General features: G+C 41.5%; 2 protein-coding genes across 2 annotated transcripts in view; one reads left to right on the forward strand and one right to left on the reverse strand.

Moving 5' to 3' along the window:
- Positions 1-1,408: 1,408 nt before the first annotated feature.
- LOC119722615 (E3 ubiquitin-protein ligase TRIM71-like) lies at positions 1,409-10,520 on the reverse strand. Its single transcript, XM_038192818.1, has 2 exons — positions 10,113-10,520; positions 1,409-4,548 (listed from the first exon to the last, which is right to left on the reverse strand). The coding sequence occupies exon 2, from the start codon at positions 3,698-3,700 to the stop codon at positions 1,637-1,639; it is 2,064 nt and encodes a 687-aa protein (XP_038048746.1). The 5' UTR covers positions 3,701-4,548; positions 10,113-10,520; the 3' UTR covers positions 1,409-1,636.
- Positions 10,521-14,870: 4,350 nt separating this feature from the next.
- Positions 14,871-25,605, forward strand: part of LOC119723180 (ankyrin-3-like) — a 233,784-nt gene continuing 223,049 nt past the window's right edge. The window contains exon 1 of the mRNA XM_038193738.1: positions 14,871-15,605. Within this exon, the coding sequence (XP_038049666.1) occupies positions 15,428-15,605 (178 nt within the window). The 5' untranslated portion in view covers positions 14,871-15,427. The remainder of the gene's footprint in view (positions 15,606-25,605) is intronic.

Here is a 25,605-nt window from a genome sequence, read left to right on the forward strand (position 1 = left end):
CATTTTGAAGTAATCAACGAAAGAAGGCATTTCCAACGGTGATTCTTAAGAAGCACCGTAGGAAAATTTAAATTAGTAGTTCGTTTTGTTATTCAGCGCAGCGCGCACAAGTATTCGAACGACGCACACGCGCGCGCGGTTGTTATAATTCGTCGGATCAGTGCGCGACGTCGCGTATAGTTGCAATTCAAAACAATTCAAAACATGATTCAGCAACTTTTGATTTGAAATTGAGATCTTAGAATGCTGTTTTTCTCGGAATGTACAGCTGAAGCTTAGCTGAAACTTCATCAGGTTAGTTGCTCAGTATCCTTCATTAGATTTTGAACTCTTTTGTTGCTTCAAACGAACAAAATGCACAAATTACAAATGATGGACTCTACCTTTAACATAATCATCCAAATATCATGTGTTTGAAATCTACAAATTAAGAGTACGTTTTTAAAACTTTTGCAGATTGTTATCCAGCCTTCCATACCTACTGAAAATAATAAACGTGTCTTCAAAAATTGGTTACTTTGATTGGTCAAGCAACGTTGCTGCATATGCGTCAATGAATACGTGCGCGTTCACGCGAGGGGGGGGGATGCCGATGGCAGATTGATCAAGTCCATAGAGCTATAATAAATTACTAGAGCGCTAACTCGTCATTCTGCGCGCGGAGACGCTTTGAAGCCGTCCTGGGCGCAGACAGTTTGAATTCATGTGCGTGTTTGTAGAACATAATGAAATCAGATGGATTGAATTTGGAAAGTGTACTCTACATGCAACGCGCAAGTAGAACATACGCAAACAACTTAAGCGCGTCATTGACGGCAAAAAGCGTGACGGCAAAAAAAACGTGACGGCAAAAAGCATCTGCAGCGAATACGCGCACGCGTTGTGCTGTTTGCGCATCATTTAATGACACGCTCATTATTTTGCTGATCGTGCGTTTCGGTTTTGGGCGTATTATAACGCACCGGTATGGAATACAAACGCAGATATGCAAATAGCTGTACAAAAGTCGTACAAAATTTCTAGGTCTCCAGTGGGTTTGTGCACAAACATGGATGCGCCCAGCAGGCATTACTTTGTACACGAAGTTATTGCTCTAGTAATTTAATATAGCTCTATGATCAAGTCGGAATTGCTAACTTTTGCACTACATGTATGTACATGCTCTGCAATACATGCACACACATATACGTTTAATACGCGTGTTGTACAATGTACATACAGTGTTTGCGCACTGTTATACGGCATTGTTATCGTGCTTCTGAAAAGATGTAAACTAAGTGATTTTGATTAAAAAAATAATAAGATACCGACTATAAGCAATTCCGACTTGAGTCAAGTCTGCACTAGGTCCTGAAATCCCCAAAAATTCCATGTTTTGGAACGTTTACTTATCCTATTTCAAACATCTGGTTCAAAGACAAAAGACGAAAATACCTCGGTTGTTTACATCGGACACGACGGAGTACGAATACGCTTTTTCACAGCACCGTGCTCGCGAACAGCGCGCGGGGACCAATCACCAACGCACAAACTATATAGTTTCTTACACGTCCGCAAAAGGCGAACACTTTACGAATGAAATCACAACTAGCATCAAGACGGCAGATTCATGCGCATGCGTGCTAAAAGTTGATAATTATTTTTGGTCTTTCTTTGTGAAGATTTTGAGGGTATCGTCATCGGAAATGATGACTCTTCCTTTCGGTGCTATGTCAACGTCATATGGTTCTCTGAGATTCTTAGCCACACACGCTAAATATTTCCCATGGTTATTGAATACGTGGACAGATTTTTCTCCGCCTCTTTCCTTGTGAACCACATAAATATTATCTTCATCGTCGCAGGCAACACCTCTTGGTTTAAGTTTTTCACCAGCTCCGAAGGTTTCCATTTGAAACAGAAATCGTCCCTCATGATTCATTACTCGGACTTTCTGCTTCCGCGGGCAGCTGACAACAAGAAGATCCTTCGAGGTTGTTGCTATGTGCTCAGGACCAACAGCTGGGATTGTTTTGATTATCTTCCCGTCAACATAGTGCACCGTTATTAAGTTTCGTTTGCAGTCGCCGATCAGGATACGACTCCGACGATCTACTGTGACACAACTGAGTTCAACCGCTGATAGTCTTGTGTCGCTCTCCGTTAGTGTAGAAAATCTATCCAAGAAAATCCCATTTGGGTCGTAAATTTTGGCATAGCTGGATTTATCTACTACAACGAAACGACCATCAAGAAGACAAGCTACGTCATGCGGCATTGAAAGTTTTCCGCTTTCAAGATTATTCGAGTTGAGGACACACACAAAATGTCGCTGGTCGTCAAAAACCTGCACACGGTCATTTCCCCAATCGGCAACAACCGCATGGCTATCCAAAGAGGCTGCTACTCCCTTGCACCAGTCAAATTGCCCTTTCCCAGATCCTCGATCTCCTACAGTTTTTTCAAGTTCCCAAACGATCATTTTGTCCTTTTCTGTTGCTTCGGCACGAGGGCCTGGGTTCTGTTCCTCCACTGAGTCTGTTCTCTGTTCATCCGTTAAATCTATTATTGTCAGGTCTGAGTTTGGAAGCTCGGGGCTGGTTTTATAGAGCGATTGAAGCCTTGTGCAAACTACCGGTTCCAAGCTCAGGAAATGAAAATCATTTCCATTATCCATTAACATTTCTGCCATGTCAAATGCTGTCCATAACTTTTCCAGAACAGTCTCCACTCGATCTAAGTGCGTATTTACTGTTGCCTCTCGCTGTCTCTCGATGACATTAATCTTAGACAGGAACTCCTTTTCCCGTTCTTCGAGAACGTCCCTCTCTTTCTTGAATGCATCCTGTACTTGATAACGAAGACTCTTCGTTGTTTCCATAAGCTCTGCCTTCATTGAGGTTAAAATTTCCCAGGCCCCTTTGAACTTTGCTTCCGTTTGTCTTGAAAGTGTGAGAAGTTTATCGACTGTTCGGCGGCATAATACTGCTCCCTCTAGCAGAGAACATGTGTTGTGTTGTGGTGGTCGGTGGTCGAGATCGGTACAGTCCTTACACACTAATGCCTTGCAAGTTTGACAGTAGAACGATATTGGCTCACCGCTGTGCTTAGGACAGTTTTGTTCGAATGATTTGTTTTGCTGTCTCCACAAATTTATTTCAATCAATTCATGATGCTGTAAAATTTTCAAACTCTTATGAGATAATGTGCAAGTATCGCAAAGAAAATCTTGGCAATTGGTACAACGGCACGTTGCTGGATTAGCACGGTCACAAGAAGTGCACTTTACCTCACATTGTGGGAGATCATCTGGGTGCAAATCCATATCATGGTTACCCTTCATCCGTTTTAATTCTTGTAGTGATGACAACAAGGTATTATCTGTGAGCGTGTCTACGTCGTCAAATGGGGAAGAGTCAGTGTCCCGGCACAACGGGCACGAAGTAGGTCCACAGGTATCTTTATCCTGAACCAGTTTTACTAAGCAAACTTTACAAAAAGAGTGTAAGCAAGGGAGAAGTTTGGGAGTCTGCAGGTCCTTCTGACATAACACACATAGAGAAAGGTCTACTTGGTCCTTTTCCAATTCGTCGTTTTCTGACACTATCGAACTGTTACGAGTAAGTCTGGACATCTTTTCTCCCTGTGCTAAGTCCGTGCGTTTTCCTACGACAGCTCGGTCAGGATCGCTTAAATATGTTTCTGTTGTGCTCGACGCCATTACTTTACCTTTCAAAACTACCTTTGTGATCAATTAAAACCATGTTACGCTAGAGTTCAGATAAAACAATTTTACACAAAGGACCGATGGGCAATGACCTTCATTAACGCTTCTATACCGTTGGTAGACCTGAAAGATATTAGCTGGGTTTTCATCAAAGTGGAGTTCTCGAAGCAAAGTCCCGATTAACTTTGCATTGTAATGAACGGTCAGTCAGCATTCGGCTGCAGTGCAGGTAACTGTTAGCGTCCCCTGTAGACCTTTCATCACTGGCAGTAAACAATTTAGCTTGGAGTTAACTGGCCATTATCCTCTATCCAGGAGTTGACTGTTAAACACTACGTAGCGTACAGAAAAGCCTCGTTGTTGTTGTTGTTGTTGGTTTTTTGGGGGGAGGGGATTGGAGTTCTTTTACATGGGTCCTTGGTTTTTCCTATCGCCGGATCAGCGTCTTGTCTGAGCGAATCAATATTTACCACAGTTCAAATCGATCTTTTGATCGTCTCAATACCGTCTTAGCGATTAACTTCTAAGGTTTTACCACCGAATAAGATGTACAATGTAGAACTTCGCTGCACGTCCCATTGTTAGAGCACTGGTTTGAGTCGCAAGCTATTCTCGGCGATAATCGTATTGAAAAATACTCTATAGGACACCGCCTTTGTTCAAGTATTTCTAAGAACGAGCGTATAAAAACCCAATTTAGACTGTCCAAGGCTATTCTTGCGGGCACTTCAATCACAATCAATGCCGGTATGTATTAGTGTCAGCGTGCTGTAAACCTGTCGACATGTGCAGTTTGAGGAACGCGATGGCAACATAGTACAGGTTCACTGTTGAGATAATTCCTGCAGAAGAAAGAATAATGAACAAACGCAACGTATTATGAGAACGTATTATATAACGTAATCCATTGTAAACCCAAGCAGCAAAGTACCCTCGCCCTAATAGGTCCTGGGAGAAGGCCATTCATTCGCAAAATTGTGTACCTTTACTATGATCTACAGTAGTATACATTGGGACAGCTGGTATTTTTGCCTTCAGCTCTAACAAACTGTAAATTTTGAAGCTAGTTTTGTGGAAAACAGATAAAATCATATTTTGGGTCACTGCTGTCACAAACAATGGCTCCACTGTGACCTGTTGTCACTTTGTACCATCTTGATAGGATGGGTATTAAAACATGGTTGGTCCCCATTTTATCCGCATATCCGAGGGCATATTGCTTTGAGTTTGAGGACACCCTCACAGTTATTCTTAAGATACAAACTTTCTTTGTAATTAAAAAAAGTGTCCGAGACTAAAAGCATTGATTGTAGTGGTAAAGATGAGCTTCTGTCTGAATAAAGTGGGCTTCCTATAGCCGTTTTTTTCTAAACCCCTAAATCGCTGAAATCCGGCCGTATATATGGAAAGACATAGCAAACCTATTGTGCATTTTTTTATGATAACAGCACCAAAATGTGGCACATAGATAGACCAATATCATAGACTCAACCAAAAAAGAAAGTCCCCCCTTAATACTTTTTTTGTCTAACTCAAAAATTACTGGGCACATCTTGCTCAAATAAGACTGATCAGTACAGAAATTCCTTAGCAATCCATTCATACTCTTATTTGTTTGGCCAAAAACAGTGATAATGTGTACAAAATTATGCAATTTACGACAAATGGTACCGAAAAAGTTGCACTTTTGTATACATGCAAAGTGAGTGTGAACCGCAACTTGTACGTATACAAAAGTGCAACTTTTTTTCAGTACCATTTGTCATAAATTGCATAAATTCGTACACATTACCACTGTTTTGGGCCAAATAAAGAATATGGCTGGATTGCTAAGGAATTCCTGTACTGATTAGTCGTTATTTGAGCGAGAGGTGCTCAGTAGTTATTGAGTTAGACAAAAAGTATTGAAAGGGGGGACTTTCTTTTTTGGTTGAGTGTATAAACCAATGTGGATATTGGGGTATCGCTATATCTACTAGAGTATCTAGTCCTTGACGGCCGTGGGAGCCATCATTTAAAAAGTACCGAGTCATGCTGAGTCATCACTATTTTTAATGCGTTTTCTCTTGTGGTATGTATTTGCAGGGCATATTATTTTTCTGCACTTTTCTACGTGCTTTGATGCCAAAAAAACAAAATCATAAATAGTGCATTTTGTTACAATTATTCTTTGAAAATCCTTTGACCTCTTTGAAAAATCCTAAAATTACTCTCATCTGTTTTTAGCCTGGTGGGGGGGGGGGGGCTGCCTGTAAGTATAGTACTGTCAGTATTGTACAGTACTGTTGAATACATAATATGTACATAGCCTATGTATGGGAATTTCGGTAATAAAGGAGGGAATTCAAGTTTTGACTCGCCAGAAATGCCGTCCTAGCAATGTCTAAGACGTTCTACTAACACATGTTGTGCATAGAAGCTGAACACGATGTGTTTAATTCCTAAAGATCAATGCTCATGCAGGACTGCCCTCGGATACCACAAATTGGGACCAGCCATGTTTTCTCTTGTTTTAATACCCATCCTATCAAGATGGTAAAACTGACAACAGGTCACGGTGGAGACTTTTTTGTGACAGCAGTGGCCCAAAATATGATTTTATCTTTTTTCCACAAAATTAGCTTCACAAATTACAGTTTCTTGAGCTGGAAGGCAAAAATACCGGCTGTGCCAATTAATAGCACCATTTCCGGATATCCCAATAAATCCTTCAGCAGAAAATAATATTAAGATTTATCATAAAATTTAGCAAATAAATGGCCTTATCCCAGGGACTATAATGATTAGGATCAGTATGGTCACAAATTATCATCCATATGCAATTTCGGCTAGATTCTCTGAAAATTCAGAGATTATTTAGTGCAACAAAAACAAATGCTCTTGATGTAAATTTTCTACTGCAGAAGAGCTTCTTCTGGGGCGGGGTCTTGTTTTACGAACGGAAATGCAATCCCCCAAATATTTCCCCTATCTGCCCCTCAGTAAGCAGTACTTAAAGGGAATGTACAACATTTGCTTTTGCTGCAATTTTCAGAAATAAATGGATTTGGAGGATTAGTATGTTATATAAAATATTGTTAAACTGACTTGTTCCATGTTTTGGGCTTGTAAATGCTGGAAAAACCAAGAAAACCTATCATGTTCTTGTAGTCTGGTTCCCTGACCCTACTTAAGATGAAACGAAGCAATTAATACACCTTGGGGAATTGTAAGGTCAGAGAATCAGTCTAGCAGGCTTGTACCCCTTCACAGGTGTGTGATCAATTGCAAAGAAAAGTCAGAATAACTAAATATGAAAAATTAAGAACAGTTTGGTCGGCCGACCAGCGTTGGAAAAATACAGTTTTTCTTGAAAATGTCAGCCCACCAGGAGCCACGATTTTAAAGGATGCTTTAGACTGTCAGTCCCTAACAATTCAGTAAGGTATTTCGTGGTAATTTGATCATTTCGTTTTTTGATGTTTGCAAATGTTGTATTTTCCCTTTAAATTATGCAAGAGACATAATCGCGTTAGAATCGCGTCAGCGCAGCTTTTGAAATATTGTCCAATTACATGATATACAAATGGACGCGGAACGCGCAACATCTGAGACAAACAAAACTTAGCGTACAAAAACTCCATAAGGTTGTCTAAGGGGCGTGGCCAACTCGAAAACGGCGATAGGTCAATTGTATTTTACCCTTTGTAAAATACAGTGGGAATGCTTAGAATTAAGTAGAGAATTTTGATTAAAAGCCATCTCTTTCACTAAAATTAGGTAATCAAACACATTAATGTAAACATTTAGGGTGGATTAAAAATATAAAAGGGCAGGGAAAAACATGAAAATTAGAAACTTGGATGTAAAAATCAAATTTGATGTCAATGTCAGGGGATAAATGGGCAAACACCAATTTGAAGTGTGATTGTAGAGTGGAACATGAACATTCCCCCCCCCCCCCTTAAAACGGTTTTGGGAAAATGTCATTAAGTGGTTTTGCACTTGATGTATCCATAGGTGATCCTGGGAGTTTTGTAAGAATGCTCATAGCCCCGACAAGCCCACTACATGTATAACCTTGATGTCATACACGAGAGGGGATTGTGAACTATTTTTGTATAATAAGATAATGATTTACGGAAGCGCCACAATACAAATTTCTTTTTTAGAGTTTCTGAAAACACAGGTGGAAACTCAACGTTTCCGACAGTATATGCTCTGCCCGTCGTCAGGTCCTATGGAGACGGACAGAGAAAAAAACAGCGCCCTCTAGTGCCCTAGTGTAATGTGGTGTCAGCCCCCCCCCCCCCGAATTGTTTACGGCTTGCCAGTTGATAATTTTTGGATTTTAGTCCCCCCCCCCCCCCCAACTCGCCGGCACAGATCTACGCCACTGATATTACACGATAACATAAAGACAATTTGCTAGGGCTTCTGCTGCTATTTTGAATTATGTTCATTAGACTAATTGCTCTCCATTTTTTTGTATTTGTTTGGTCACTTTTTTCTTTACAAAGCAGTGATACACTAGAAAAGACAAATCTCCTTCGTTGGAACTTCTATTCATTGATTCAATGTAAAGGGTTAATATTTTGATTCGAAAATTTGCTATAAAATTCTACCGTTAAACCGTCTGTACCTCGACTTTGGTCGGTTTTGCTTAAAGCTCATTCATACTTTGCCACAGTGATTATTCCCTCGCATTTCTCTTGTGTTTGCTCTTGATTTAATACATAATTATATTCTGTCTAGGGCGTTTTTGGAGTTTATACATCTCTTCAGTTACTATATGCTATAACACAATCTTGGGATTTGTTCCGGAAATATTTATTTAACCCTATCCAGCTCTTAGTGCATTCTGATAATTAAAATATACATCGTGTCCCAAAAAAATGTCCCTCTGATAGACTGCTTAATTAATTCCAAAATCAAGTATTATTCTCAATTTAGTGTTCAGATTAAGAAAGCCCATTTAATTTTGAAACTTTTGTGAAAATTTAATTGGTCTCGCTTCATTGGTTTTGAATACACAGTCTACTATGTAACAGCAGTGCTTTTCAGCCCATTCCAAGTTTGCAGGTGGAAGGACGTGCAGCGGGACAATAAAGGTTTACAAGCTGGACATTGAAGGACAAACCATAAGTGGAACACACCCTGTGAAAGCAAACATGACCAGTGGAACTGAACTTTGATTATTTTTCATTTAAAAAGTTAATGAACTTGACTTTAGTTACTCAATAACAAAAACAACAACACAGTTGTTGAATTAAAAGTGAAGCATGGAATAAGGTATGTTATGTCTGTAGTGTGCATTTCTTTTTATCAAACTTGGAATGGGCCGGAAAGCACTGATGTTACATAAAAGCCTGTGTATTCAAAACCAATGAAGCGAGACCTTTGAAATTTTCACAGGAACTACAAAATTAAGTGGGCTTTCTAAATATGTAAACTTAATTGAGTATAAAACTTGATTTTAGTAATTATTCTGTGGTCTATGAGAGGGACATTGTTTTGGGACACGTTGTATATATATTATTAAAGTACGTTATTAAAGTTCGTTATTTTTCGGTACTTATTGGGAGATCCATTTTCAACCTTTCTATAAGAAACTTACTCTTTGTTTACACGTGACTAGAGTGTATAACTTATTCATAAATGATACAGATTTGACCATAGGGTTGTGTTGATTAAACATATTCGTCTAAAAGAATCACACTGAAGCCCATTTATCACGGTCAAGATTGGCAGAGATTTTAACAATAATGCTGGTTCCCTATCTATAAGAATCGCCATAAGAGTGAAAGCTGTTACCGTCCGTCCTGTAAATCACACAAATCATGAAGTTATGTTCTCAGTGAAATGCGTCTCTTGTAAAAAGATTATATCAGCTTTTTGATCGTTGAACCATTTGTAGTTTAACACTAATCGTTCGTTGGGTTTCGCAAACCTTTAATTCTGGTTTCCACTGCGGCAGACGAGTTGATAGTTGTTTTATTAGTAAATGTATATATACCACCGTTCCTCCATGGTACCACAAACACAATGTCATGTCAAGTACGTTAAATTTCCACAACCATCAATCAGAGCCGGGCACGGTGCACGTACAACAGAAAAGAGCCACCGTTTTCGTCCATCAGATTCTTATGAATTTGGAATCAGACTATAAACACAATATGTGACAGAGAAAAGGTATGGTATCGGCTGCATCATAAGAGTATAACCATGGTTGCGTATTTGAAAAGGCAACTGGTGGTGATACCCCGGCCGGCTTTGTTCGACCATGGAGGAAGGATAGAAGCACGAGGTAACTGTGTATCATATTTTTGGGGGTTTCTGTTTCAATTGAAATGTTGCTTTCATTTGAAAAAAAAGAGAGTAAAAACATAAGCATGAACGTCACAAGAGAAAGCGGACAGTAAGTTACCTCAGTAATGTATATCACCCGTGGTAGTTCACATGACAACCAATGCGACCGAGGCACTGCTTCAGTGGAGCTCGAGCTAGGACCAGACCAACGCACTCACAACGATGACTCAACTCAACCGCGTTTTTTTTACGTGGATGAAAACCCGTCATAGAGCCTGTGACCGGTGATGCAGGCCTTACATTAGCCCACCCAGTGTGGACGTCTCACCTGGCCAGCGTTCCACTTAACTACTTAAAGTTAGGCAAATGAAAATCCAACACTTTTTCGTCAAAAACATGTAGCTCATTGCCAATGCAAGTTACGCGACTACATGTATAGCGCTAGTGTTGTCGTACCGCGTAATATAAGGTGTAATTCTGAAAATCTATTTTTAAACTGGTTGTTACACTATGCGTATTGTTAATGTTATCGTCTTTTGTGTACACGGACCAAAGTACACACGCACCTCCAAGGTTACTCTTTAGTATGGAACGCCAATGAAACAAATTTAACTGTTAGCCAAGCGGGTACATGCATGCATGTATTGTAAATTGCCAGTTACCGTAAAAAAAAAACACAGTAGGTATATCCTTCAAATTCCGCGGAGAGACACTGGCAAATCTCGGTTTCTTCGAGTGTTTAACTGTATCAAGAACCCACTGGACAAGCGGTAGTCCAGATGGTGTTATGGCGATAATTCGTTTAGAGACTGTCGCCGCACGTAACACAAAGTTTTCCCTTATAAAAATATTCGAACAACAAGTCTACGAGACAAGACAAGAACTTGGCTGCGGACATACAAGTTTTAGGTTCAAAAGTCCCTTTAATCAACCATCAACTGGAATCTTTAGAATTCCTTAATGCCAAGGTATCTCTATTTAACACTAAAAGGGCCGGGTTATTTTGACCATCTCTCTCGGCCATCGAGTGACGAAAAAATTATGAAACTCGGTACATGCATAGAAAAACTATTCATTAACATACCCAAGAAATTTCATGACTAAAGGTCAAAGGATTTTAGAATTATGGGTAATTAATTATTGTGCTTTGCACGAATGGTAATTCTGCTCTGTGCACACTATGTATTTTCACGGCGCGTACTGTAGTAGCGCTGGAAAACCCGTGGTCCGAATTTTATGTTTTTGGTATCAAAAGATGCGCTAGGGTCGAGGCTAAAAAGTCAGAACAGCTCGGGTCGCGAATTTTTTTTTTCAAGGCTATCGTGGAAAACAAAAATTGAGAAGGGGGGGGGGGTTACTCCGCCCCGGCCCCTTTAGGATTAAGAGAAGGGCAGGGGCGGATCCAGGAATTTTCGCAGGGGGGGGGTTCCGTCGGCCAAAAAAATCTGATATGTAGACAGGTTTTTTTTTCTCGTCTTGGCCTCCGAAAATCAATAGGGACTCGGGGGGAGGGGGGGGGGGCTCCATACTTTACAACCATACTTTTAATGGGGGCGCTGTCCAAATCCGACGATTATTAACACTATATCACAGAATAGTGTACATACACCCCCTATATAACCAAGCTGGATATTTCCGTATTTTGTACAAAGGCGAACAGTATTACCAGTAAACTATTTTTGGGTGTCAGAGCAGGGGGGGGGGTCTTATTTTTTCCCCATGCATTTCTTTGGAAAAAAATGTTTGACAGAGCTGGGGGGAATTGACACCCCCTCCCCCCCCCCCCCCCCCCCCCCGGATCCGCGCCTGGAGGGGTTAGAGGGGAGGGGGATTCTTAAGGAAAAGGATTTCCATATGAGGGGGAAGGCATTTCCTAGTCTCTAGACGATCCTCCGAGGTCTCCCGAAGGCAGATGCCGATCCTTCTGATGGGCTCGACCCTTCGTCTTCCGCTAGGCAGTTGTCGGTCCTGATAAGTTAGGAAATTGATTTCTTAAGGGAAGGGAATAGTACTCTAAGGGATAGGGTTCATTGGAAAAGGGATCCATCGTTAATTCCAATTTCAAATTCACACCAATAGATTTGATATTTAATGCATTTAATTAGCAAAAGTACCATTCTGATTCGTTTTAGACTTGGGAAATTTGTCTCATGTATAGCTTAAAGGATGAAGTTGAATTAAGAAATTCGTTTATCGTTCATTTCAATGCTTCGGCCATTCAATTTGTGAGTGGTATTAAGCTGAAACTTTACTGTCAGATATATTTATAATCTCTTCGACGTCTTTATTAAAAGGACCGATTAGATTATGTGTAATTATTTTCCACGCTTGCTTTCTTAATTCATCAACAAAAAAAGGTAATCTAACATTATGATTTCTTTTGTTTCGGAAAACCGATATTAAAATATGCATTTTGTATGAAAACGCCAAATTTTACACAAAGGTAAGAATTTATTTCATGAAATAAAAATACAGATATGAAGCCATCAAAAATTCAACAAATGTTTTGCTTGTAAGGCCCGTATTAAGCTATATTTGGAGTTGTGTATTTCGTACATTGTACACCATGAATGGTGTACTCGAGAACCTGTCTCTGTACAAGGGCGGATCCAGAACACAATTTTGGGGGGGGCCCAAAAAAATTTTGGTCCCCCCAAAAAGTGGGTCTAAAAAAATTTTTGGATTCTAGATGCTCTGTGGTGCGATCTGAGGCAATTTCTGACCACTTTAACCAATTTTTTTGGAGGAAAAGATGGTGGTGAACTCATTGCCTGCCTTTATTGCGATGTCACATTAAAAAAAAAAAAATTGGTTTCGTTTGGGGGGGGGGGGCCATGGCCCCCTTTGGCCCCCCCCCTGGATCCGCCCTTGTCTCTGTACTGTTGCGCTTTATCATTTTATCGAAACAAAATTGACATTACATGCACTCAATTCAGCAAATGACAATTTGTGCAAAATGTTTACTTTTTTTAAACAGCTTTATTTGATTATTAAAATGTTCCACTGTAAACAACATTTTTCCTTTGGAGAATTACTGTATATGCGTGGAAATTGATAATTTTGTTATAATTATGTCAACCTAATTATGTTGTTAGTAGTGTGGCATACTCATGACTCTATAGTTGGCCTATTGCAGTATGCCCCCCTCCTATTCTTTGTTAATAATTCTGGAATGTATAGTTTGTTGGCATCAAATTTTGTGAATTTTCCTAACTGGTATCGCGGGTCTCATCCCAAACTAACTGTGTGGGGTGTCCATGGTTCCAATGGCAACCGGTTTAAACTAAGTATTTTTTTTTTACTTATTTTCATAGAATATACTTATGGCACTATACTTTTTGTTTGTCAAAACAACTTTTCTGGTTCAACGTTGTGATATCTGGGCCGCGAATTGTTTTCCCCAAACCGCATCTGCATGGGGTGAACGCTATGACGTTTTGGACTCACGTGACAAGTCACTCTCCTATAGACCTGTAAATAGGCCTATTATCAACTTACGCATGCGCAGTACAACCAATGAGTCCATATTTTATGGAGTCGGATATTCACGCTACACTTGTCTCCCTGGCTTTACAGTTATATATTTCTACCCTATCCCACACTCCCCCTGAAGGGTGGCCCAACGCCCCATCGGGCACAAAACCCTAACCCCATATCTCTCTGTCCCAATCAACAGATTCCCCTCCAATTTTGAAAAATAAATCAATTAGGCCTAAATTCATTTTTTAAAAATATCATATTAAAATCGCCTCAAATGACCCGCCTCAAATTTGGTATGATGCTTGAACAATATTTATAGATCACCCATTGACACTGATCATCCTAATCAACAGAGAAAATTGTCAAGATGTCAGATTAGGATAGTTATGATTTTCCCGGGCCAACAAAAGTGCCCCTCGCGCGGTCATAATGTGCCCCCTCGAGATGGAAACAAAACTGCCCCTAAAACGCACGTGAAAGCATTATGATTACGCTTACAAATTATTGTCTCCTCTTTTGTGCAAAAGTGCCCCTCAAAAACAAAATACCCCTCGCGCATTAACAAGATTGTGAACCTTCTCGAGATGGAAAACTTTCCCCCGCAAAGCACACACAGCGCTCACGCAATAATAAAATAGTGCCCCGCTCGAGATGGGAAATTAGCCATCAACAACAATGGGTGCCCCTCTCGCGATAACTTTAATATCAAGATGGAAAACCACCCCTCGAAAGAACAATATTAGTGTCCCGCTCACAACATTAAAACTTTGCCCCTCTCAAGATGGACCTTGACTGACTTGTGAAAAAAAGAATATGCTTCTGATCCTCACACAAATAAAATGGTCACTAAATTGGCCATCAAAGCAACAGTGCCCCTCTCTAGATAAAAAAAAATTAGTCCCTTTGCATTGGCCTAACTAGCAGGACTAGTCAAATTCAAGGGCGGACCCACTAGTGCATGTAATGGAGCCGCCACCTTGGAAAACCCACAGATGATCACGCCTATAATACGAAGCGAGTCCGAGGAACGAACGGAGTTCCTCGGTGCTATTTGGAGTTGGCCAATTTGCAACTCGCTCAACTTTGTCAGGGTCCACTGCAACTCCAGAACTACCAACCACAATGCCCTGGATGCTTGACTCCACTTTGGAAGAAGTGACACTTACTACCTTTTGTGTCGAAACACAACATCTAATCTCTCAAGATGTTCCTGAAATGTACTGGAATACACCAGAATGTCATCGAGGTACAAAATCAACTCAAACAGATTTATGTCCCCGAAAATCAACTCAACGGTCCTTTGAAATGTGCTTGGGCTATTACATAACTCCTGCGGCATACGGGTGAATGAGAAAAGTTCCCATGGAACTCTAAATGCGGTCATATCTACTGAGTCTGGATGCATACATAGCTGAAAATACCCGTGTGCCATGTCCAATGAAGTGAAGTAGCGAGAGCCCCCCAACGCCTCTAGAGTTTCTTCAAACCGCGGAAGCGGGAATGCATCTGTAAGTGTAATAGCGCTAATTAGTCGGATTGACCCATCCTTCGTGTGAACAAGGACCATAGGGCTTGCATAAGGACTCCCAGACCTTTGAATAACTCCCTTCTCCAGCAAATCCTGTAACAATGTCTGCACTTCCTTCATGTAATGGGGGAGGGATACGTCTGTACGGTTCTCTGATAGGCTGGTCATTTGTCAACTTAATCTCGTGAGGAATAAGAGTACACCTCTAAATATCTAAAGGGCTCATTGAAAAAGCTGCCTCATTTTTCTTAATCAACCCAGCAATCAACAAGGCCTCCTCATGATTAAACTCCTTTAGACTGATTCCAGGAGGAAGCAGGTATGAGGAACCATCAGTGAAGCTTTTAAAAGTGTTGAAAGGCATTTGCCAATCCCCTTGATTGGAGTCTGTCGGGAATAGGGGAGTCCACTGCGGTTTTTATTTCATGATAAACGATGCAGTCGTCCGCAAAAAGCCAAACATTGGAGTGAACCTTAGAAGGCAGGTCGTTTGTGTACACCAGAAACAGAAGATGTCCCAGGACTGTTCCCTGAGGGACCCCAGAGACCACTTTAGTCCTGTTGGAAGATTCACCCTGCAGCACGACTTGCTGATGACGATTGGTGAGGAAAGAATCAATCTATTTCAAAGTGTTATTTCTGATGCCCATTGTGGTTGATTTTTTTCAGGCGACGTTAATGAGGCACACAATCAAACGCCTTACTGAAGTCAATGATGACTAAATCTGCCTGGCCTTTGTTATCCAAATTCTTGCGAGATCGCGCAACGAGAGCAGACATTGGTTGCAAGATCGGCCTTTACGAATGTTGAAAATCCACTAGGATGTGATGTTTCTCTAGATGCTTCATAATGTGATAATGTAAAATGTGTTCCAAAACCTTGCATGGGATTGATGTCAACGAAATTGGTCTATAGTTCCTGTCCCATTTCTTATACAATGGAGTAACATTAGCATCAAGCCAAGCTTTGGGTAAGTTGCCTGTCGCTTAGACTTTATAAAATTCCAGAAAGGTTGAGTGTTATTACTGATCACCAGACTTCCACCAATGATGTAATGAATGGAGTACTCCCTTTTGGCTTTTCTAATTCTCCTATCAGTATGTCTACGATGTTTCTTAAAGAGATCCCACATCGAAGGGGAACCACTTTTCCTAGCTGTTCTATACAGGCGTTTCTTCTTGCAGATGTCTCTCTTAATGGAGTTATTGATCCAAGTTAATTTCCACCTAGAAGAAGACATCTTGGATGGGATAAACTGGTCCATAGCACTCTCAATTGCTCGGTTCAGTTTTGTAACCAAGTCGTCAACAGATTGGGAATTTATGTAGTCAGGAGTAAGCTTTTCATCAAATTGCTTGAATCGCTCTCCAATGGAAACATAATCGGCTTTCTTGTAAAGAAAAACCTAACGTTTGACTGGCCATACTAATTTGGTTTTGCTGACACATTCACAACAACCGCTTCGTGGTCACTGATGCCTGCAGGAATAACCTCGAAAGATGGTGAGTTTGTGAAGCACAACCAAGGATGTTGTTACATCTATAGTTGGTTCTTTCACTTGCTGATGTAAGTTGTGATCAAGTGCAATTTCTATCATTGCCTTACTTGGACCATGACCAGCGTATGACCCCTCCGGTAGTGAAACTGAACTTTTCCCAGTCCACGTCAGGAAGGTTAAAGTCCCACAGTAGCCAAACAGGGGGCTTTGGTGGGATTTTACTCAAGTTCCTTGATGTAATCAGCATCAGTAGCTTGTGAATGGTAGAAAACACCCACATACATAGGTGTCACTCCCTTTACATGGATACTGACCCAAACACTTTCACAATCCGTCTGAAGTTCAGTCTCCGGCTTCATTGGCAAGTAAATTGTCTCTGACAGCAATGAAGACGCCACCCCAGTGTCACTTCCACATCTGTCCCTCCTAAAGACTTGATAATTAGGTGGGAAAATTTCACCATTGGTAGTGCTACTGTTCAACCAAGATTCTGTTCCAGTTATCACATATGTTTTTGTTTGTGAGGAAATTCAAAACGGTAAAAGGAAATAACGGTATGTACCGGGATTTTGGGGGTGTATATACGGTCTTGGTTTAAAAATTATTAGATCAACCAAACTAGTTAGTTGGCGACATTCTCAATAAACAGGTATGTCATAGATGGAGGGCAGGGTTTTGATTTTTTTGAGGGAAATTTGGGGGTACTATGCTGATGACACAGCGCGGCGACAACACGCAACCCGAAAATAAAGATGGCGATCACTGTGCGATGTACCGTGAGCACGCACGCGGCGCGCTGAATCGCAACTTGAAGGCACAAACTGCGCAGGAAAATCGTGATTTCTACCCCAAGAAACTGTTCGACATTGCAAAACGGGTGTCATTACATTCGAATTAAGAAAAGTCATTTTTTTTATTGCAAAATGAGATTTGATCAATAATACACGACATTTTTTACTCTTATTTGTTCAAAACAAAACAGGGGCCCTCAAGTTCACGACACGATCGCCTGTATTTTATTTTTAAGGACTCTGCCATTTTTCGATCCGCTATGTAGGATGGGACGCCCATTATTTTAATCGTGGTAGGCTACTTCCAGAACTGTATAAGGTATTTTATTTTACAAACCTTACAGAAAGACCCATTAAATTGAAGTTGCTGCGGCAGAAAATTGTCAATTTTTCCAAACCTCCAAACTCGGCTGTCACGTGGTTATGCACATCTAGGGTGGATTCAAATCTCTGAAAAGTCAAACAAAAACGTGAAATTCACCAGAATTTCGCTCACCAAGATCACAGACACAGAAAGTTTTATACTCAGCTGTCTGTTGTCGTTAGCTAGCTGTCGACTGAGGGGGCACTGTGCTCTCGTCATTATATTTTATTTTTTAATACCAATACCTAATAGCACATGCACACAGCGCCCTCAGTCGACAGCTAACGATGACAGACAGCGGAGTAAACTTTCCGTGATCTTGGTCAGGTGAGCGAAATTCTGGTAAATTTCACGTTTTTGTTTGACTTTTCAGGGATTTGAACCCACCCTAGATGTGCATAACCATGCCAAAATAATGCCAACCATTTTGTGACAGGAGAGTTTGGAGGTTTGGAAAAAATTAAAATTTTCTGCCACACACTGTGTGGCAGAAAATTTTACACAGCAAAAACTCAGACTGGGACCTAGCCAATGCTAGCCCTGGTGGACTCCCTTTCCTCCTAGTCCGAGTAACTTGGACCCAACTTATCGCCTTTTTTAACATTTGGACATGGTCTGGCGATAGTAAGGTCCAAGCTAATACCGAGACCTAGACAACACAGTCCCAAAAACCAACATTTTCCAACAAAAAACATCAGATTTCACCTTCAAAACGGCCTCCAAATTACTAGATATGCCACCGGAGGTATAGTCGGACTCCCTATTATCGCGGCATCCCTATTATCGCGGCATGGGAAATTTCTCTTTTTACAGTGTCAAAACTCCTTCAAGTGGCGATTTTTATCCAGTTCACCAGTCATCAAGGATTTTCTACCGAAATGTATAAAAAGGACGATTAAAAAATGTTGTGTCTTTCGGGACTTTTAACGATTTTAATAAATATTAACGTTTTCCAAAACTTGCAAAATTTTCCCTCACCGTGTCTGCTAAAAGGTACCGTTTATATTTTAACATAAATCTTTAATTGTGCTCTGTCCATGAAAGTTCCATTGTCTGGTTCCCATTCTTCAGCTGCAAATGTAAAATGAAGTCGAACGACGATATTTGCAGCGCGAAATCGTAACAACTTTTACGGGATCAAAATAAGCACCGCGCGTTAGTGAAAATAAAACGGCACACCGTGTAAAGTGAATGGCGCCCTCAATCGCCGATTAGTAGACTTGCCTCAGGGATTTGTGTTCTCCTTTCGGGGGAAGGGCAGGGTCTTAAGAAATCATCCTGCAGACATTTTGTCTTTAATCAACTTGAACGTTACAGGGAAAATATCAGACTTTATTCAGGGGGTGTTTTGGTCAAAGATAAACTATGAACAAAAAAGTTGGGATCATTATAAAAACCACTTCCCGCATACCGCGATAATAGGGAGTCCACCTTCGTTCGCACACGCCGCGCATGTCTATTTTAACAGGCATCGTACACGGAATAAACCACACCACCCGTCAGATTTTTTTATATCAATTTAAAAAGGAAGAGTTATACTACACATAAGACAGGACAATTCAGGAAGGTTAGTGGGCAATCTCTATTCCGAACGAGAAACGTGATAAGTACCGCGATAATACGGCGTTCCATACTACAAGTAGACATCGATAATTAAGATGGTTGTACTGAAGTTTACTTACGATCCGGAAAAAAGTGAAATTTTCCGTTCAATTCTGAAGACCCCCTCTGCCTAGGTTGTCGTTGTTGTGCTCACGTTCAAAACTGCATGATAATGGTGTCTGACCTCGACCTCATGCAAATGTCGTTACGGCGCGCTTGCGCATAATGCACTGCATGCACGGCAGATTCCCCTGCGCCGCGCCGACGACTGTTTCCTGATGTAGAGTGCTGTGTAAGTTCGCGGTACGCCTAGGAGTCGCGCTGGCTAGCCAGGCGCATGGCTGGCGCTCTACATCAGGAAACAGTCGTCGGCGCGGCGCAGGGGAATCTGCCGTGCATGCAGTGCATTATGCGCAAGCGCGCCGTCCAGACATTTGCATGAGGTCGAGGTCAGACACCATTATCATGCAGTTTTGAACGTGAGCACAACAACGACAACCTAGGCAGAGGGGGTCTTCAGAATTGAACGAAAAATTGCCCTTTTTTTTTCCGGATCGTAAGTAAACTTAAGTACAACCATCTTAATTATCGATGCCTACTTGTACCTCAGGTAGCATATCTAGTAATTTGGAGGCCGTTTTGAAGGTGAAATCTGATGTTTTTTGTTGGAAAATGTTGGTTTTTGGGACTGTGTTGTCTAGGTCTCGGTATTAGCTTGGACCTTACTATCGCCAGACCATGTCCAAATGTTAAAAAAGGCGATAAGTTGGGTCCAAGTTACTCGGACTAATGCGATGCTGACCGACCTTAATCTGGAATAGTCCGAGTAACTTGGACCCAACTTATCGCCTTTTTTAACATTTGGACATGGTCTGGCGATCGCCAGACCATGTCCAAATGTTAAAAAAGGCGATAAGTTACATTTGGACATGGTCTGGCGATCGCCAGACCATGTCCAAATGTTAAAAAAGGCGATAAGTTGGGTCCAAGTTACTCGGACTAAATCTGGAAAATAAACTCGAAAGCAACGTTAAACTTGTTGTACGTGTTTGTAGACTCTTTTCATCAGTTTCTCACCGCCGAGTCTATTCTAGTCGTACATGATGTACGTCTGTGCAGCGTGTAGTCTGGTTCCCTAGACCGGACAATTATTCTCGACGCTCATATCACGTCTGGTCCGGGGGCCAGACTATGCAGCATGAATGTGCGCACTGCATATTCATTTGCTTAGTAACCACCCTCATACGCACGCGCACTTACTTGAAGGCGCGGTCGCTAATCCAATGACCGAGCGTGTTTCCGCGCCAGTTACCACAAACACGTTTCGGCTTTGGTCATTGGTTGAGCGTTCTCGCGTCATCGGTTGACTGGAGTGACGTCACGGTTCCAACCAAAACTAAACAAATGAGGGCGCTAGCGTGCGTACGCGCTTTCGTACGCACGTACATTGTACATGACGTACGACTCTGGAATAAACTGATGAAAAGAGACTACAAACACGTTCAAGTTTAACGCTGCTTTAGACTTTATTTTCCTGATTAACGTTAGTCAGCATTGCATATGGAATTCCTGAACCCATCAGCCCAACAGATAAGGACACATAGAGTACATGTATGTATAATGTAGGCGTGAAATAAGCTTCTATAACGAGGTAAAACATAACAAAACTCTGGTAAAAAATGTTGGGTGGTTTCATGTAGAGAATTCTCGTCCTGGACGTTAGTCGTATTGCAATGAAGACTTCATCCAACCTGGGCTAACTGGGAATGTGAGTGCATAAAAACGTGCAAAATTACTACTGACGTTTTTTTACTCACTATTCAGCTAATTAATGCCCACACAACACATACATCAAAATGCTTAAGTTGCAAGCATGTCACCTGCAAAATTTGAGACCTTAAATCCAATTTTAAGGCAAGTTTTTGACAGTTCAAAAACCATCCACGTCATTCCCCATGCTTTAGAAATGGTGGTGTGATTCCCAAGGTATTCTGGGTAGGTGCAGGAAGAGCCTTGCAGCTTACTTGTTTTTTAATCGATGGCCAAATAAACATAGCGCCCTCTGTTAAAAAATGAAACATTCTGCATTCACTCAGACCAACAAGAGGGCGCTGTTTTATCTACACGATGAAAATGTTTTAGCTGAGGAGTCTTTTTGCACAATGCATTGCAGTACACATCAACGTGATGTTTCGCGTTTGGATTTCGATAACTCCCTGCAAAATTAGAATTAAACGCTGAATTTTTGGTGATGCAATGCTCACAACAGCAACTTTGCAGGGCAGAAGTTTCGGGGATTATTGAAGAAACTGTAGTGAGTAAGAAGCTTGCACATTTGATTCACACTGGTTTTATTATGCAGCACAAACTTTTGCACAATATGGATACCTTAAGTTTTGGGACTCTCATACACAGTATTGAGAGTCCCAAATTTTCGGACTACTTCAAACTAAGTTCAATTGGTTTTTCTGTTCCAATTAGACCTAGGTCATGTAGGCAGGTACCGTAGGCCTAGTCCCATAAATGTGACGGAAATGTTACGCCCCAACTATCGCATCAGTCCCAACTATAGTTGGGACTGTCCCAACTATAGTGCGGCAGTTGGGTCGGCCCAACTATAGTTGGGACTGTCCCAACTATAGTGCGATAGTTTAGTTGGCCCAACTATAGCTAGGACTGGAGTTCCATGGTGCATGCTGGCACCATGTATTCGTCCTGCATGTGTGTTGCATACAGGGCCGGCCTGCCACGTGGCACTGCCTAATTGGATGAGTTGTCCAGCTGGTTTTTTTTAGTCCAGCAACATTTTGCAAAATTCAAAGATTGGCGTGGCCGGCCAACTATAGGGCCCCACCCATAGCTAATGTCAAAGCGGTCCCAAGTAAAGTCGGACATGTAACAGAGCTGTAGGGAATGTTTTATAGTCGTCAATGTAAACTATAGTTGGGACCGCAAAAAAAACATATTGCAGTGGCCCAACTATAGATGGGCCCCACCCATAGATAATTTCATTGTCCCAAGTCAAGTCAGATGTAAGAGTTGTAGGGAATGTTTTATAATCGTACAACAACGTACACTATAGTTGGGACCGCAAAATAAAAAGACTGGGGTGGCCCAACTATAGATTAGCCCCGTCAAAAGCTAATTTCAGTGGTCCCCAGTACAGTCAGACGTGTATCAGAGCTGTAGGGAACGTTTTATATACTTTGTACATCAATGTAAACTACAGTTGGGACACCGCAAAATAAAAAGATTGGAGTGGCCCAACTATAGATGGCCCCCTTGATGACTCCCAACTATAGTTGGGCCCCCTTGATGACTCCCAACTATAGTTGGGCCCCCTTGATGACTCCCAACTATAGTTGGGCCAGCCCAACTATGGAACTACAGTTGGGACCGTCCCAACTATAGTTGGGACAGGCCCAACTATAGTTGGGACCGATACCATAGTTGGGGCGTAACAGAAATACTGGACTACCTCCGTATTTAACGTCACACATCCCACATGTGGTATAAGCACAAAGGGTCCCATTGCTAGGGGAGCCGAAATTTAATTAAAGATCGAAATTATTTTGTCAGCAGAAAATCAACCCAGCTATAGTGTAGGCCTTAGGCCTACTCCATGTACTCCTAGAACTAGGCCTATGTCTAGAACTGAGGCTCCATGTAGTGGAGCCTTATAGATGAAGAACCCCGCAAAATTGTTTTCAGCACAAAACACTAATTAAGTACAAAAACGTCCATCAAAATGCAGACATTTCCATAGTTTGCCCCCAAACTCCGCACTACACCTCATGACATACTCTCGTAATATGCGCAGAATAAACATCGCTGGATTTTGTCGTTTTTTTTGCTAAAATGATGAAAAAAGGCCAATGGGGTCAGGGAACCAGACAAGAGCTTTTTAAAATGGTCTACTGAGCGTGCGTCAACTTTGGCAAAGCGCACTGCTGCTGTTGCCTGTCATTCCAAAATCTTTGGCGCTCTGTGAAGTACCCGGATGCAATACGTGGCCACGGATGAAAAGCGCACACAAGAGGGCGCGCTTCACTGCAGAGGGCTTCAAAGATTTTGAAATGACAGGCAACAGTAGCGGTGCGCTTTGCCAAAGTTGACGCACGCTCAGTAGATCATTAAAGCTCTTGTCTGGTTCCCTGACCCCATTGGCCTTTTGACTATAATTGGGGTGGCCGGGCAACAGTCTGGTAAATATCAGAGATGCCTAGCCCAGGTTGGACGAAGTCTTCATTGCATTACGACTGACGTCCAGGATGACAATTCTCTACATAAGACCACACAAACTTTTGACCAGAGTTTTGTTATGTTTTACCTCGTTATAGAAGCTTATTTCATGCCTACATTCTCTATGTGTCCTTATCTATTGGTCCGGGGGGTTCAGGAATTCCATATGTGATGCTGACCGACGTTAATCAGGAAAATAAACTCTAAAGCAACGTTAAACTTGTACGTGTTTGTAGACTCTTTTCATTAGTTTCTCATCACCGTACCGCGTCGTACGAAAGCGCACATGCTAGCGCCCTCCTTGGTTGGTTTTGGTGGGAACGTGCAGTGACGTCACTCCAGCCAACCGAAGTCATGAAAACACTCCACCAATGACCAAAGCCGAAACATGTTTCTGGTCACGGTCGCTAAAACATGCCCGGTCATTGGATAGGCGACCGTGCTTACAAGTTAGTGAGGGTGGTTACTTAGTCTGGTTCCATTTAGACATGAGTGTCGGGAATATTTGTCAGGTCTGGGAACCAGACTAGTGGTTACTAAGCAAATCGCGCGTGCGCACTGCGCGTTCACACTGCACGCCACGGACGTACGTCATGCATGTACGACTAGACTCGGCAGTGAGAAACTGATGAAAAGAGCCTACAACAACGTACAAGTTTAACGTTGCTTTAGAGTTTATTTTGCTGATTAAGGTCGGTCAGCATCGCATATGGAATTCCTGAACCCAGCGGCCCAATAGATAAGGACACATACAATACTACGACGTAAAAATTGGCTTCTCCAACAAGGTAAACATATTGAAAATATTGGTCATAAATTTTTTCGCCTGGTTTTGAGCACTTCATATCCTGGACTCCCTCAATAACATAGGGGGAAAGGGAGTCCACCTGGGCTACAGAGATGCCATGCTTTTTTCAAAACCATCTGCATTTTTTGACGAATTACCATGATTTTTGGATAACTAGACCTTTGAAGGTACAAAATTTAACGATTTTGTGCTATTTAGCAGTCATACTATAGCTGGGTTGATTTTCTGCTTACAAAATAATTTCGATCTTTAATTAATTTTCGACTCCCCTAGCAACGGGACCCTCCGTGCTTATACCACATGTGGGATGTGTGACGTTAAATACGGAGGTAGTCCACAGTGTTCTCCAACCTGTAAATATAACCTGGTGCCCGCCAAGCATTCTGAGGCACCCGCCAAGCTTCAAAAGCTGCCCGCCAAGCTTAAAAAGTTGCCCGCCAAGCTTAAAAAGTTGCCCGCCATGCTTAAAAAAAAGGAAAAAATATTACAAAAGGAAAACTAGACTTATGTTTGTGGACAAACACAGGGCTGTTTCGGTAACTTTTTGTGACATGTGACATGTAAAGTTTCAAGTATATGTTCCATCAAGGAAGGATGTGTAGTTCTGATTATAATCAATGGTGGCATATAATATGTGATTACATTCTCATAGGGCTTTGAATTATGACGTCACATGTCACGTGATGATGTCATGATGATGTCATGATGACGTCACATCAAGTTTCATCTATAACTATAATATTATGGTAAAGAACAACTTAGCCAGAGCATACATCGTTGAAAGCAAGTTCACATCTTTCACCAATTTTTCATTACAAGGCACTTGCAGTTTCAACCGGAAGAAAGGGTCTCATGATCTTGCACATAATATGAAGACCCTCGTTAGTTTTATCAATTCCCGCAAAAATCATGTTCAGGTCTCTCACGGTTGATTTTATATTGATTTTTGGCGAGCTGCGAAGCAGATGCGAGCCTATGTAATACCAATTTCCGTCCGTCTGTCCGAGCGCCCGTCTGTCCGTTCTGACCATACCACCCTTGTGGGGTGATGTTCCTTTCAGGACACATCACCCCACTTTTTTCACAATAGAAAAACATCACCCCAGAAGAGAATCTTTAGAAAAAGGGATAATGGGAACACAATGCTATCACCCCACAATTCCGTCTGGCTGGAACGTCCGGCCGTCCGCGTTCAGATAAAAATGTTGAAGTTTCTGGTTCTAGTTTAACTTGGGGAAAAAAATTAAATGCAGTTGTCATGTATCATCTTTATAACTTCAGTTAGGTTCATATCATT

The sequence above is a fragment of the Patiria miniata genome, unplaced genomic scaffold (assembly GCF_015706575.1).
Source record: "Patiria miniata isolate m_02_andy unplaced genomic scaffold, ASM1570657v1 HiC_scaffold_16, whole genome shotgun sequence".
Classification (NCBI taxonomy): Eukaryota; Metazoa; Echinodermata; class Asteroidea; order Valvatida; family Asterinidae; genus Patiria; species Patiria miniata.